The sequence below is a fragment of the Lycium ferocissimum genome, chromosome 3 (assembly GCF_029784015.1).
Source record: "Lycium ferocissimum isolate CSIRO_LF1 chromosome 3, AGI_CSIRO_Lferr_CH_V1, whole genome shotgun sequence".
NCBI lineage: Eukaryota > Viridiplantae > Streptophyta > Magnoliopsida > Solanales > Solanaceae > Lycium > Lycium ferocissimum.
Genome location: NC_081344.1, coordinates 21264066 through 21280747, shown reverse-complemented (window position 1 = coordinate 21280747; position 16682 = coordinate 21264066). Strand labels below are relative to the sequence as shown.

General features: G+C 34.9%; 2 protein-coding genes across 4 annotated transcripts; one reads left to right on the top strand and one right to left on the bottom strand.

The window, feature by feature from the left end:
- The first annotated feature begins 6863 nt into the window (after window positions 1–6863).
- Window positions 6864–8501, top strand: LOC132050021 (vegetative cell wall protein gp1-like). Its single transcript, XM_059441030.1, has 2 exons — window positions 6864–7517; window positions 8187–8501. Exons 1-2 carry the CDS (start codon window positions 6864–6866, stop codon window positions 8268–8270), a joined length of 738 nt encoding a protein of 245 aa, XP_059297013.1. The 3' UTR covers window positions 8271–8501.
- On the bottom strand, window positions 8086–12391 carry LOC132050020 (pentatricopeptide repeat-containing protein At2g13420, mitochondrial-like). 3 transcript variants are annotated; one of them, XM_059441027.1, is made up of 3 exons: window positions 10322–12391; window positions 9461–9615; window positions 8086–9239 (listed from the first exon to the last, which is right to left on the bottom strand). In XM_059441027.1, the coding sequence occupies exon 1, from the start codon at window positions 12360–12362 to the stop codon at window positions 10806–10808; it is 1557 nt and encodes a 518-aa protein (XP_059297010.1). In that variant the 5' UTR covers window positions 12363–12391; the 3' UTR covers window positions 8086–9239; window positions 9461–9615; window positions 10322–10805. The 3 variants fall into 3 exon arrangements, with proteins under 3 accessions (XP_059297010.1, XP_059297011.1, XP_059297012.1); XM_059441028.1 differs by lacking the exon at window positions 8086–9239 and having other exon boundaries at window positions 9247–9615; window positions 10360–12391; XM_059441029.1 differs by lacking the exon at window positions 8086–9239 and having other exon boundaries at window positions 9247–9615; window positions 10391–12391.
- Window positions 12392–16682: the final 4291 nt, after the last annotated feature.

The following is a 16682-nucleotide window of genomic DNA, read 5'->3' as shown; positions in this document are numbered from 1 at the left end:
ACCATAGAAATAGAGTGACAAAGAGGAGAGATTTTATTGTTCTTCCAAAATGTATTACAAGTGTATCTCATATGAAAATTTATGCCTCTATTTATAGTAATACATATGTATTTAATATATGAAATGGTGGAAGAAAATGGAAGAGCCATTAACATGGTGGAAGAAAAAGGAAGAACCATTAACATGGTGGAAGGAGCATTATATTTGAGAAATGGACATTCATAATTTCATAACAGATTATATTTTGTTAATAGCCAATATATATATACCATGTAATAGAAAACATATTGAAATAAAAAGAAGAAAAATTCTGGGCTTTTCTTTTTCGCTGCATATTTCTTCTGCGAGCTAAGTATAGAGTTTAGTAAAAAGCTAACCTACCTAATATGCTTAACTGTAAGGATAGCATGTCACATCAAATGTCATTTGTTATTTTGCGTGTTCATATCTTTAAGAAAATTAAATTTAGGCTATGCATGAAAACTTGTACCGATTTGTGTAGAATTTGAAAAATAAAATTCAAAACATGTCATACAAATATATACGATTATAAATCATCTCATTAAAAATAAAATAAGAATTTGAAGATAAATCATTTCTACATATGAAAGAGTGAGCATATTTATTTTGGGATAGAAAAAGTATTTCTTGAAATAAAAATATTTTGAGTTCATCAAAATTTTATTCATTTAAGCTATGAGTTGTTGGGCCCGTGTTGGCCCCTAGCACGGACGCTTCCCCACTAGTTTAACATATATAAACCATACTAGTAAAGTAGATATTTAACACCCTTTGATAGTTTGATTATGAATAAGTTATATATTGGAATTATAATATAAAAATTAAATATTAATAGAATTATTTAGCGAATATTTTTCTATTGGTAGATATTTTGGTTGATTAGATAAAAAATGAGATGCATATTGATAATATAAATTACGTGTTTGGTTTAAACTAGACAAATTTGAATAAATTTTTATTTTCAATTGTAACATTGACTTCCTTAAAAGACTTTGAGAAAAAGTTTTGAAAAAGGACAAATGTATCATTATATGATTTTATTCTGGGATTAGTGATTCGGGATTGTTACCCCAAATAAATTGTGATATAAGCAGTAGTTTATATTAGCCTTTGTCTTTTTATTTTACTTTTTACAAATTATGTTATTTTTTATTTTTTAATCTATGTAACAAATTCTTTATGAAAATAGATAGTATTATTTTTCAGACGAAAAAAGAAAAAGGAGAAATACTAATTGAGTCAAATGACCCCTTAATATATTTAATTGGGTGAAACAAATCTCTTGCTCTATTTCAATGTTTAAAATAATTATACCAAATTATCTTTAATTAGACTTTCAAAAGTACGAAACTGCTATATTTCATGCATTGTCATTATATAAGAAATTTAAGTCAAAACAAGCGTTATAACTTTAATAAAAGAAATTTAAATTAGAATACACTTCAACCTAAAATAACTGCTCTTTTAGTTGTGTCTGCGAGAGATGCCCACGGGATTTGGTTGAGGTCTGTGAAATTGGTCGTTGGTGGACATATTTCAGTTGAAGGAGATGTATGTTACGTGAATGCAACGTAAGCACATTTCTCTAGTTATTTGATACAAAATTAGGGGTGGCAAAACTAGCCCAAATTCATTTGACCCGCCCAACCCGCCTAAATTTTAATGGATTTGGGCTAGAGTGATTTTGAAGATGTGCTTGATTTAGCTAAGCCAAGTTAATACACCATCACAAATCATCAACCCAAACCGCCCATCAAACAAGCCCAAATCGACCCATGAATAATCCTCCATTCATAAGAATAAAAGCTACAAAACATGATTAACTTCTTTTTTAATTATTATTTAAATTTATTTTTGTAATTATTTTTATTTTTTAAAATGTTCATGTTTAATTTTCTTTAGAAAAAAATATTTTTATTTAATTTTTTTATTTTTATTTTCTTACTTTTTATTTCCTTATTTAAATTTTTTTACTAGTAACTTTTTATTTTTCAGTTTTTAATTTTTTTTTCCTGAGGATCTATGCTGATCTGTTTTTGTTTAACCTATTTTCGACCCACATATTCTACATACGTTTGCCACTCTTAGTTATGTACAAGACAACCATAAAAATATATAAATAAGACAAAGGGGTAAAAGAGAGGAATCTGACAAAATCAATATTCATTACGTCAATTGACATTTAATTTTATTTTGATTTATTTTCGGAATAGTTTCGAATATAATTTATGTACTAGGATAACTTATGAGGAAATGTTTACAGTGAATATCTTTATTATTTGGAGTAAAAACATATGCTTGAATTTTTTTTTATTATATTCAAAAAGTATTTAAATTTGATTTTCAAAACATCATTTATTTAGAAAAGCATGAGCGAGAGAATATTTACAATTAAAAAATATCGATATTTTTAGTTTCTCAAAATGATGAAAAGGTGGGTTAAGTTGCGCGGGTTGGGTTATGACCCTTCATTTGGCCCATCTTAACCCAACCCATCTTAGCCCAAACAAGCTTTGGGCAGGGTTGGTCTTTGACCCATCTATAGGTTCAACTCATCTTAACCCGCCCAACTTTAGCCCAAATGGCCCATTTGCCACCCCTATACAAAATGAAGAAGAAAATATGTTAATACATACACTGATTCAACAGAATGTAAATTAATATAGCACACAGGAAACTAATTATAGTTACAGTCATAAACACATAAAAATCATATAATTATTTACTATATTCATATCCAGTGTTTTCAGAGGCGTCTTCGGGGCGAGTCCCGGGGCGAGGCGTACCAAAAACGCTTCCGGGAGCAAATGAAAGGCGTAGATCCATAGGGCATACACCCTAGAATTTGGGGCGTAAGTTCTGGGTGTAAAATCGTAAGTCCCGGACGTAAAGGCGTACGCCCCGAGCGTTGAATGTAATTTTTATTATTTTAAAAATATTTTTGCTATAAATTATGATTTTTATTATTGGTATAATGATATTTATATTTTATGTTATTATGTTTTCATGTTGCAGTGATTTTTCCTAAAATATATAAATAAATAAAGCAACTCTCGTAGAAAATAACGCTGATATAAATAGTTTCTTTTAGATGATTATGCCTGAAATATCTGAGAGAGATTTCATAGCACTATGTTCCTGAAGCAACTTTATCCATTGTTTGTCATTGCTCTTCTTTAAATATATAAATAAAAGTCAGTGCAAATATTATTTGAGGGTAGGAAGGATTGATAGATCTGGAGATTGATGATGAAGTGAATGAAGATTTAATTTTAAAGATTATCTAAGCTATTATCATTTTTGTGTTGTTACCTTTCTCAAATAATATTTATAATAATTCTTTTTATATAATTTGTGCTTTATTTGAATTTATTTGCAGAATTTTAATGAAAAGTTTACTTTTGCTTACTTTTAGTAATAAAATTATAAAATTGAAGATACATGAGACACACGCCCCGTAGATCCATAGGACTTACGCTCCGTGTCTAGGGACTTACGTCTCGCCCTGTGCTGCATAAAACGCCTCGCCTCTTAAAACGCTATTCATATCCTGTAAATTAACTGTCGGGATTGAAGGACGATTTTGATATTAGCTTTCCTTGATTTCTCCTATCTACGATACTCAATTGACCACAAGTTTTGATGAATTAACAGTGTTTATTTTACATTGTTAATTATTCATTAGTTTTGACGGATTGATAAGATTTTGTACTATTTTTATTCTACTTCTCTTGTTAAATTAGTCACAAATTAGTCAAACTATCTAAATCAAATATTCAAATTGAAACTGAAATTTTATTCAAATGTCATTAATAAACACAGTATAAATTTAATTTCAAACTTAATCTCAAATATCCCACGTTATCCCGTCAAACTTGGAGTTATCTTATCCCACTTCTCAAATGAAATAAATTAATCCAAAAATTATAATTTCATAATTATATTCCCAAGGTAATTTAGTCCGTTGAACCAAACGACCCCTTAATTCTTCCAATCTTCCTGTCTCTTGTTTCCTCGTCCCTTTTCCCAAAAGAATAACATATAAACAGTAGAACAAGGAAAGGAACCGAACAGCAGTTAAAACTGTGAGGGCAATTCGCAGGAATACCCTTATTTTGGGTGGTCTTTAATTTTTGCCCTTCACTAGAATCCCTTGATTTAAGGTTCGAACCCCTGCTCAGTAATTTTTCTTTTTTTTTTTAAATCGCAAGGTAGAGTTTGAATTCGCAGGGCAGAATTTTGCTACCTTCAGGAAGAGTTTGAAACTGTACCTTAAGGTAGAATTTTTCCTTCAGGCATGCTAAAACTCTGCCTTAAGGTCTAACTTTATTACAAAATTTTGCCTTGTAATTTTTTTTTTTTTTTGATTGAGCCTAAATTTAAACCTCAAATCTCATGATATTAGGCAAATGGATAAAAATTAAAGACTACCATTTTGAGGGACAAAAATTAAAGACTAGTGCATTTGAAGGCACTCCGCGCAAAAAATTGAAAATGTGACCCCAATTATTCTTTACACGTGTAGAGAAGTATATCGACCTTATTCCTTTTACTCTAAGCTGTTTGTGCCTAATAGAGGGTCCACCCAATATATCCAGCCTGCTAGCTGTACAATTATGTGTGGGTAAATCCAGCATGGTGATTTGACATAATTAAACCATCGAAATCAAAGGGATTTACGGATACTTGTCTGTTCAACGTCTCAACTAATGAATAAGGAATTAAGGATCACATAGATCCATGATGTTGACTTTTACACTGCTCAATTTTAACTTGCCATTAAGCGGCTACTTTTCCTAATTCTAGCTTCAATATATTTATTTCTTCATGTCACTGAAGAGGATTCATAATTTCAAAGCAGTTGGTGAAAACATCACAGCACTCACTACTTCAGTAGACCGGAACTTAATACAATTATAATCTGAAAGTTTTGCATAACATCCTGTAGATTGTCATCAAAAGATAGATTATGCCATAGAAAATTATAATTCTACGGGAAAACAAATGCAATTTTGTAGCTTGATGAATATGCTATATATTTTACCTTGTTGAGTAATTTGGTTAAGTACAAATAACGCCCGGGTTGAAGGTGGCAGAATGTAATGCACTAATGCATAATTTAGAATGATGGGCAATGAGAGCTTAGGAAAAAAACCTGACCAACCTAATTATGAATACTTATTTCACCTCTTAAAACAAAGAGAACTATTTAGGTATAATGATAATGCAAACCTCATAATTTAGGCTTTAAAAAAGGTAATGTGACGATCTCTCACTTAATTAACTTGTCTGTTGATGAGGTTTATTATCATAATGAAGAAAAAATCTTGTGAGCTTTTATCTCTCTATGCAGAGAGTGGAAGCGAATTGCTTTGCAAGCAAAATGGCTTCACAATTACGTCGAATGATTTTTTCTTTCTTTGGAATCAATACCAACCATTGGGCCACCCATTTGTTGAGATCGTCCATCATTAATGCCTTCCCTCTCTGGCATGCACAGCTGCACAGCCTCTGCATGCAATTATTTTCACAAACGAGAATAACCTAACATAAAAAATAAATAAAAACTGTGACAAGCGAACCCCCACCCGCTATACTTCGGGTGCACTCCAGTGTAATAGTTCGCAAATCACACCTTATGAAACCGCACTAAACAAGCCCCGTGTAATGAGCTCGTCCGGAAAATCATGCAGGGAGTTTTGAACCTGAAACCATCCCATTTGAAGAAAAACATAAATTTACGTGTTCCAATCCATTAAAATAGCAATAAGTAGTAGATATAACCCCATGATTTGAAAATACAATGAATTCAATGCTCTTAAAACCTAGAATAAAGTCATAACTTAAATCTTAGATCCATCTCTGACTACGTCAACATCACAAAAATTCATATTAGCATGTTTAAGCCTTCAAAGAATCAAAGTTTAGCTTAACCATTTTACATTATAAACTTTAGTCTATTGGTATTGAGAAAGACTGAAATTCTATTTTGTTTTGCAACATAAGTCGGGTTGTTCATGATTTGATCTTCATCAAATAGGAAATTACCAGAATTACTTTTTGTTTGTTGGTTCGATTTTTTTATTTTATTGGTTTTCTATTAAATCAGCAAACTGAGATGTAGGAACCTAATCAACCTCGCATGTAAAGATAAATGAAAAAAGAAATTGAAGTATTTCAATAACACTTGATAAGACCATACACACAAGGATTAAACATTCATCTAAACAAAACTGAATCCTCTTCGATAGTCATATTAGTAATGATCACGAATATGTCTAAACTAAGTTAAAAAAAAAAAAAAAAAGTATAAATGTTTTAATGATCTATAAAGTTAAAATTACTCGGTCGTCAGTTTCATTCCTTTTTTTTTTTTTTTTCTTATCCAATATTAAACCAAATCAAATTAAACTAGATACATGTTAAAGAGTTAAATCGTTTTGATGATTCGACTTTTCAGCTGAAAGAACTACCATTATTTCTTGAACACCAGTAGCAATATGCCAACAACATAGAAAAAAAGAACAGTAAGGGACGGGGTAAAGTAAAGAGCAATACAAGGCCTAGCCTAACTAGTCGACATCTCTTAGTATTAACGTAAGACAACAACATAAGCATTTGGTAGTCAGTAATCATCACAACTCACAGTACTGTCATAACTACATATTATTCGTAGAAATGAGACTTGCCACCTTTCTACTCTTTCTTTTCCAACCTTCAAACATACTACTACTACTTTTAGAAAATCCCTTATATATTCCTTCCCCAAACCTCTCCATTTCCAAGCAGCTAGCACATTTCTTCCTTCCTTGACCTTTAACTACCTCCTCTCCATTGTCAAAATGATGGGTAGGCAAAGTGTCGTTTTGTTGGGATTTATTATCTGCATTGTCATAGCTGGAGTGGGTGGTCAAGCACCACCAACACCCAACACCCAAGCACCACCAACACCCAACACCCAAGCACCACCAACACCCAATACCCAAGCACCACCAACACCCAACAACCAAGCACCACCAACACCCAACACCCAAGCACCACCAACACCCAACACCCAAGCACCACCAACACCCAATACCCAAGCACCACCAACACCCAACACCCAAGCACCACCAACACCCAATACCCAAGCACCTCCAACACCAACTAACCAAGCTCCCCCTACACCCACTAACCAAGCTCCACCTACACCCACTGGTTCTCCTCCCCCAGTTAACACCCAAACGCCGCCTGCTTCACCACCTCCTGTTGTAACTTCTCCACCACCAGCCGTTTCATCTACACCTCCACCAGCACCGCCAGTGAACTCTCCACCACCTCCAGCAGCAACTTCACCTGCGCCACTTGTATCAACTCCTGCTCCCGCTCCTGCAAAGAAATTAACTTCTCCAGCACCATCTCCTTTGGGCTCGACTCCTCCCTTAACTCCCGCTGGTTCTCCAGCCCTAGCCCTAGCCCCGAGTCTTGGAGCTTTATCTCCTACAGCTACTGATCAGGTACATTCATAATTCCATGCATGCGCTTTTCTATATTATTTGTTAATCGTTTAGAGTTGAGGTGATTCCAAAATTTAAAATTAAGGATATAAGTACATACATACTAGCTAGTTAGGATCCCGTATGTTGGATTTATGGTCTGATTGCATGCTTCATAATATGTTCAATTTTAGGTATGCTCGCTAGATCTAATTAAATATGTTTCTAAATTACACAATTTAGTATATTGAGTAATTATCTGTAACAAAATAGATAGATCAGATACCTAGATAAAGATGCAGATATAATCTAATACAAGTACACTTCATCAGTGTAATACGTAAATCATTGTTAAATTTTGAATTGTTTTGGATCATTATGTATGTGCCAAGTTTTTTATTGTCTCACTTGCTGCACTTACACTCGTTGATTGTACTTCACACTTATTAAGTATAGATCTAATGTGTTTAACAAAGATCTTGTTTTTTGGATTTTTTTTGGTTACCAGGATTAGAAAAAAAAAATCGGATATGTAATTCAACACTATTTTATATTGCATTTTGTTAACGTTTTGTCCTACATTCTTTACTTTATAAGTCGGTAATCCTATTTAATTAGTAACTCTTTTTAAAAGCAATTATTCTTATGGTCATTTATTGATATTAATTTGGAAGCATGTTTAATTTGCAGAGTGGAGGGGAGGGCCTAAAGTTGTCAACAATGGTTGTGGAAAGCTTGGTCTTAGGATGGGGTCTACTCTGCTTTCTAATGTAGAACTCTCTTTTCATCCTGCATCATTTGTTTTAATTTGCTTCTATATGTATGAATTGCTATCTCTTTCTTTAGCTTAGGATGATGATGATGATGATGGCCCATTTCCTTGCCTGTACTTGGATTATACATTCACTTGGATTTTTTTGGAGGATCTTGTTTAGGGAGCTTAATTTTTGTATTTTGAGAGGACTGTTTTTTAATTGAAATTTCTATATCTTGTTTTATCTATTAGTACCTCTCCCTTCCCCCACAATTTAAATGCACAATCAAACTAGATTTTCATCTGCGTTTAGTATAATGAAGTGGAACTCATTTCCTTTTACAGACTTACCAATTTTTATTCAATCATACTTGTTTTTAATCTATTTAAGTTATATATACTTATAGTGTAAAGAGCTTTTTATGCTATCAGTGAATTTTCATCTATAATTAAACAGGTTCCGTATGATTTTTACCAAATTACTATGAACACATTATTCTACTATCCTACCGTATATCTCATACAATATAGTATCTGCTATTTTCGTATCCAACCGAACAACAGAAAATCATCATGGAAACGATCTTTCCAGGTAATATATTTTTCATGGAAAAAACATTAATTAATTTTAGTATAATTCCTTGTCAACTGCTTACTGAAGCAAAAAGATCCTACCAAAAAGCAACCAAAATATAATCTAATAGTGACTGTCTTTACTCATGTAATGTCAGATGAACCAGGGGGCGTATTTGCAAATATTACCAGCAGTTTCAATATTTAAGGCAAATTAAAATATCCTCACCAATATTATCATCACGAGGATCATATCCAGAATACCTGTTGGACCAAAACAACCAGTCGATTCCAATAAGACTAGCAGCAAACAAGAATTCCTAGCCCAATCAAAAGGAAAAGAGAGATATTTTCTAAAGCAACTGGAGAGAAAATTAACCTTCAAATTCACTTTTGAGATCAGCATTCTGAGACTTCTGCAAAGCCAGTTTCATTGTTAATTAACAGAACTTCTGTGACATCTCACATTTATCACCTTTAAAGCAACTATCATAATTTATTAAACCTGGAAAAAAAACAAGCTGGACAATTAATTAGGTAGCCAATGAGTATACTAGTCTCTTCCATCTCTAAATTCAGTTTTGAATAAAAGAATTTTATATTTTACACTTCACTGATCAAGAAAATCATTTAATACCTTCATTAGCCTGGTTCCGATCTCTTCAATTTCCTCCTGCAGTGTCCTACATTTAGCCATCAGCATCTATCCCATTTTGCTTGTGGGTTAAAAATGACTGCAGCAATGTCATCTTGCAACTCCTTCACTTTCTTATCCTTCTCATCAACCAAATTCTCGCATTGCAAAACAAGAAAAGATATAAGCAAGAATGTAAGAAAAAGGAACTTCAAAAATTGAGATGTAGGCAGCCACGAAAATGTGTAGTCCTGGTTTTGGCTGGCAAAACTAAGCCAAGATGCAATTTGGAAAGAAAATAAAAATTGACATGGGGATGTAATCCGCGCGTAAAAAAGAAACTTTGAGTAACAATGAACCCAAGACAGGAAGAGGACTTATAACTTTTTTTGGAGGATAGTCAGGTGGGAGCAGAGCATAACTGACTTCCGTAGGTTGACAGTTCCGCAACATACATCAAACTACTTGAACGTCCAGCATTAATGCTTAACGTCCCCATAACTCATCGAGCAGCAGCAGCCAATGGCATCATAATCAAAGTCTAACCGAACTCCTAAAATGCTACTCCTGTACCAACCTACTGTGCAAAACAAGCTACATACTACATACTATTACTACTACCTGCATAGATGGCGGCTTGAGTTGAGCTCTAAGGTCCCGAACTGCAGACTAGAACATTTAGCAGTAGGAAAAGTAAGAAGAAAGAATTGACCAGCACAAAGTAAGGAGAAAACAATGAACTGGATGTATACATTTTAAAACAAAGGCAACCAAAGATAAGGGGGAAAAACACCCAACATTCTGTGCATTACAAAAAGGGTCTAAAAAACAATACACTCAACATTCCACTGCCTTCTTACTCACCCTCACCACAATTTTTCTTTATATTTTGTTGACATTACCCCAGTGTTCTCCATTTTCTCTCCTCTATACCTTTAGGGTTAGCCCCCGTATTACTTGGTAGAGCACCCTTTGGTCTCGAGTTGAGGGCTTGATAAATTTGGCCCATTTGCACTTCAAGATTGCCAATGGAAGTCCTGCGAGAAGCCATTTGAGCATCCGTTTGGGTATTATTGCCCATCATTTGCTTGAACATATACTTTCAATCTGAATCATTTCATTACTTGGTTGGGCGAATGGTCCTCCTTGAGATTAAGAGTGGCCCCTTCAATGTGCCTGGCATCGCCCATTACAGCATGAACTAAAGCATAAGCATCTTACTTCTGTCCTTGATGTCTGTTACATCATCAATTATAAACAGCTCCCCATGAATCCGGAAATATCAGTTAGCCCTTTAGCTTGACATCAGACAGTTCAGCCTTGTACCCCTTTCAAAAATTTCATCAGATTACCTTCTATAAGGCTTGAGGTGATAATTTTCAAATTCTGAACCAAAAGTTATTGATTCCTCATCAAGTCTTTTCTTTAACCTTCTCCAAGTTCTCAGCATATTGGCTTGTATTAAGCCTCTATAAAGTGTCTCAAACGTCACCTTCTGTGGAAGAAATCCTTTTTCTATCATTTCCATAAAGAATTCACATGCCGTTTTCCATTTTTGCTTCTCACAAAATCCATGAATCAACAATGTATACGAATCCAAATCAGGCCCTGCTCCAGAATCCTTCATATCGTCCCAAATATCTCTCGCCACCCCAATTCGACCAAATTTCAATAACATCCCCAACAATATATTAAACGTACTCACGCTAGGTTCACAAAACGAACCCTCCTTCATTTTCCCGTACAACCTCAACGCACCATCGACATCCTTCCTCCCTTTAAACTCTTTAAAGAAACAATTATACGTCACCGACGTGGGAGTCACCCCATTCGAAACCATTTGCTCGAGTAACAACTCCGCATCTTCAATCCTACCACAAGAACAAAGACACTTAATAACCGACGTATACGTCACAATATTCGGACATATCCCTTTATGTCTCATAACCCTTAATTTCTCAAGCGCCAACTCGGGTTTATGAGCCCGACTATAGACATGTAAGAGTATAGAGTAACTAGTGACATCCGGTTCCACACCTCTCTCAGACATTTCATCGAACACCTTCTCTGCATCCCTAATAACCTTCTCAGACCTCCCATCCGGATGCAAACTCGCTCGTCTACAAATCCCATTTAACAGCACATTATAACTAACAACATTTGGATCAATTCCTTTATCCAACATTTCATCAAAAAACCTCTTAGCCCTATCAATATTCTTCAATTTACACCAACCATAAATCAAAATAGTATAAACCTTACAGTTCAACTCTAATCTCCATTTCTCTTTATTAAACACTTCAGTAGCAACCTTAACATACCCATATTTACAAAGTGTATCAAGTAAATAACAAAAATAACATTTCCAAACCACATCTTCACTTTCATCAAGAAACACATGCATTTCACTAAATGCCCGAATAGCTTGTCGGGTCAACCCAGACCCAATAAGCCTACGTATCAACAAATAAAACGTAGTAAAATTAATTTTCACAGATTTAGTTTCCATTTGTACAATAAGTTGCCATGCAACATCAAACTGGTGCACTTTACATAGAATATCAATAAGGATATTAAAAGCAGTGGTATCAAGAGGGTAATTTTGGGAATAGTGGAAAAAGGAGAGGGCAATTTTGGAATTATGTTTTAAGCGAAGGAGTGTTTGGTTGATAAGGAAAGGAGTGAAGGAAATGCCGTTGAGCTGAAGAGAAGATTCCATAGCGTGAAATGGGTTGTGGTGTTGAAGGAGTAGTTGGGAGATTAAATCGGCGTCGTTTGAAGGTTCTAATTGTGGAAGTGACGGCGTTTGATCGATTGAGTGAAGTCGTGAAGAGCAAAAGTAACGGAGAGAAGTAACGGGAGTTTTGGCGAAGAAGAGAGAACGGTAATGAAAACGGACAAGCATGTTGATCCAGCAGCAAGTTTCACACCATAAAACCCGAAACAGTTCTAATTTATATGTATATATATTGTGCCTGTCGAGAAAATGACAAAAATGGTATCTTATGTTTGAGGTAGGTTCAAAATAGTTCCTGAAGTATGCACTTAATAGTTTTGGTCCTTTAAATTTGCCAAATATTTACAATAATGGTCCCTTAAATTTATACTCCCTCTATCCAATAGTTTCCCCAAAAAAAGTGTCAAACTTTCTACATTTAGAAACAATTTAATTTTATACGATGATTATACAACCACATAAATATATGCGGTTTGTTTAGACCATAAGTTTCAAAAGTCTTTTTTTCTTTCTTAAACTTCGTGTCTAGTCAAACTATATCACATAAATTAGGACGGAGAGAGTATCTTTTATTGTTTAGTATAGCTTTTTTTGTGTTGCATATTTTAGGATTTGATTGTACTTTCTTGATATCTATAGTTAATTTTTTTCATAATTCCCATCAAATATAACAGACATAGTTTGGTAAGTATTTTGCCGGAGACTAAAAGAGTTAATTTTTGGCAAATTTAAAGGACGAAAACTGTTAAGTGCATACTTAAGGAACTATTTTGACCCTATCCTCCAACATAAGGGACCATTTTTGTCATTTTCTCACTGTCTTTTAGAAACCCACCCATTTAATCCGACCCAACCCATTTTCACCATCTTCCTCTTCCCTATTGTGGCCGGAAAAATGGTATCCAATCATACAAGCATACTAAGCGAAGAAAATGGACGGGGTTTTGGTGAGAAGTGTCACGCCCCGAACCATGGTTTCTGACATAAAGACAAAGACTCCTACCATCGTACGTGGGACCGAGCGAACAACATGGCTTGTCAATCATCAGCGAGATAACATGTTTTAATATGACATAAAAAAATGATGAGCCTAAACATGGGATATCATAAATATCAAATAAAATACTTGTTTAAAAACATAAATATGAATTGTCATAGATAATGCGCCAAATAAGGCTATATGATCGAACATCCGACATAACATAAATCGTTCAGTCTATGAAACCTCTAACATAAGAGCAAATCGCTAAACATACTTACTATCGGGACAAGCCCCAAAGATACCTTAAATGCATAACTATCATAAAAGTAAATAATGACTAAATCCTAAAAAAGATGGGGCTCACCAAAAGCTGATACGTGGATGATCCTATAGAGTAGATCCGTTATCCTGTAAGACCATACCTGCATCGTGAAATGCAGCCCCCCCGGGTAATAGAAAGGGGATGTCAGCACATTGAATGTACTAGCATGTAAAGCAACCAAATGAAATAAACGTGGCACATGAAATAACATGATAAGTGCTGAAACTGAAGTCTGGCCATGAACATGAGTAACCGACAACATGAGTAAAACATCTTAAGTAGGGAGAGCATAAATATAACCGACAACATGAATCACCACGTGGATACGTGGAGTCTGGTACCTGACCTGGCCAGCAGAGCTCTCATACCTTGCCAGGGTATAAGATATAAATATGGCTTGAAAGGACCCAAACAATATTAAGGAATCGTCCTAAACATGGGCGAAGCGATATTTATCCTACGGCGGCTAACGTAGTTTCAGGCTATTTGAGCCTTCGGTAATCTGTGCAACTCTAAAAATATGAACATGAAAATAAAAAAGCATCTGAGCCCATGGTTTTCCATAAAACATGACTTGCATTATACATGGATATAGTTACATAATATACTTGCATGAAAACGTGTAAACATGTAAAGTGTTTCATGAAAATAAACATAGTAATTAATAACTTACATGTAAGAACCCATGGAATGCAAAGTATGGGTGTTCATGGATTACAAATGGATTCCCAATAACCAAAATGGAAGATTAGGAGTATAATAACGAATTATAAATCTAAACATAGTATATGGACTTAGGGTTTATCATGAACATGGCAAAAACCCTAGTTTTCAGAGAACTTTCGTATAATCATGGAAGAGCATGGTGTGGGGAAGAACAATGATATTCCCACACGTAGATAGAAGCCCTATATACCTTAATCGCTCCAAAAACTTGAGAAAAGTCTGAATCTTTGAAGAAGAACTCCAAAATCTTGAATCTTGAACCTTGAGATGGGTTTTCTTTAAAACCCTAGGTTGTTAACATAGGATTTCGCTTAGAATTCATGTATAATCATTAAAATTCACTTGGGAATACATGGGAAGGACTTACCTTAATGTATGAGGATGAGGAGAAGAGAGAATGGTTGTTCTAGGGCTTGGGGATGTGAAGAGTAAAGTGAAAAAGCCTTAAAACGAAGTTTTAAAGTTGCCGTCGGACCAATTTTACGCTCACTTTAGGCGTATTTTACTGCCCATAAATCAGATTTACGGACCGTAAATCCTGCCGTAAATCCTTAACAATTTGCTTGATTTTTTGGACAATTTTACGGCCCATAAATTCTGCCGTAAATCGACAGAATACTGCTTTAGTAAAACGGACATAACTTTTTGTACAGATGTCCATTTAACATCCATAATATACCTTTGGAAAGTTATTTCAAATATCTACAACTTTCAAGAAGGAAGTTTTTCCATATTCCATATAGATGTTTTCGTATACTCACTTTAAGTGAGACATGGTGCAAACTCACTTGAAAACATGCTCCGTAGGGTAGCTTCCGATTTTACTTTGCCCAAGGACTCTTCTTATGGCTTGATAGGGTTTCAAACACCCTTTCTACACTACTCATATTGGGTTCATTATACCCCCTTCTTATGAGTCAAATCTTAGCCTGAATGCAAGAGATGTTACAATATCTCCCCCTTGGGATCATTTGTCCTCGATTGATAGGTCATGGTTGAGAATGCGACTAGATATGGCATGAGTACAATACATGAACGTGAGGAAACATGACATGGAACATGGGAGTTGAAATAACATGACATGGCTTTATAGAAACATGGACGCTGGGGCATGAGACATGATTAGAGAATACATGAACGTGAAACGTGTGGCATGAATACGTAGGAGACATGACATGGATACTGAAGGTATTTACCTTGAACGTTCTCTGCTTGTTCATCGAAAAAATATGGATATCTGGATTTTATGTCTTTTTCGGCTTTCCATGTAGCTTCTTCAACTTTCTGACTCCTCTATAAGACCTTTACTGAGGTTACTCCCGGTCCTCAACTTGCAAACTCGATCAAAATAGCCACAAGTGGATGCTTCACAGTCAAACCATCCTTAACCATTATAGGGAACGACGGTCTCCCACATATTTCCTCAACATGGATACATGAAACTCTGGGTGAACAATAGCCAATTCTTGCGGCAACTCTAACTCATAAGCCACTTGACCAATCCTTCGCAGGATTCTGCATGGCCCAATATACATATCTAGAGCTAAGTTTCCCTTTCTTGCCAAATCTTATCTCACCTTTCATAAGTGAAACCTTTAAGAACACCCAATCACCAACTTCACTTTTTCATAGCCTGATAAACTAGATATGGTCCCAACAACTCAAACATCTGCCAGTTAACCAAAGCACAACACAAGCCTCAAAGGGAATCATACTACGCATGACATGACATAACAGGGTGACTGAAACGTGAACGTGACTAACATGAACACTGAACTGGCATGACTATGTAAATAATAACTTCCATGAATCCCGGTCTGACATGAACACATAGATATTGAAGTGAATGAATACATGAATATTATACATCGTATTTGAGAAAGAATTCGTAGGCACGAATGACATGAGTACTGGAAGATGAGCATGAACTTGACACGATTGCATGGACGTGAGAGCATAAACATGGAACATGAATACTGGCCGACGTGGATACATGAGTGTTGAACTAATATGAGATTTGAATATGTGAAAACATGGATATCATAACATAAGATCTGAATGTAGAAAACATGAACATTACAACAGGAGATCTGAATGATGAGTGGAGATGGGATCTGAATACTTAGAGACTTGATCATAGATGTTCGTATATCTCCACGATAGACATATGAGATAAGAGTATGACTTGGGCCTTGAATGAAGGCGCAACTTGGTGCGAATGAGACAGACATGAGTTATATAACAAAAATAGATCCTATCATATAGCATAAAGCTCTAGAGTAAGCATGACATGAATATATCGAATCTTAGTGGAATACTCCTGAGATAAGTACTACAAGGTACCTGGTAGGATCTCTTTTTTAAATTGAAACATACCTTACTTCGAATCTTACCTTGTTCGCTCTGAAACATGGATATAAATACCTTGGCTCACCCTCCTTATTATCGTGAGTGGATC

Bases quoted from the DNA above. Each gene is read 5' to 3' on its own strand.
- LOC132050021 (XM_059441030.1), top strand. From the start codon at position 6,864: ATGATGGGTAGGCAAAGTGTCGTTTTGTTGGGATTTATTATCTGCATT. The intron at 7,518-8,186 runs GTACATTCATAA...TTTAATTTGCAG, and splicing joins CTCCTACAGCTACTGATCAG to AGTGGAGGGGAGGGCCTAAA.
- LOC132050020 (XM_059441027.1), bottom strand. From the start codon at position 12,362: ATGCTTGTCCGTTTTCATTACCGTTCTCTCTTCTTCGCCAAAACTCCC.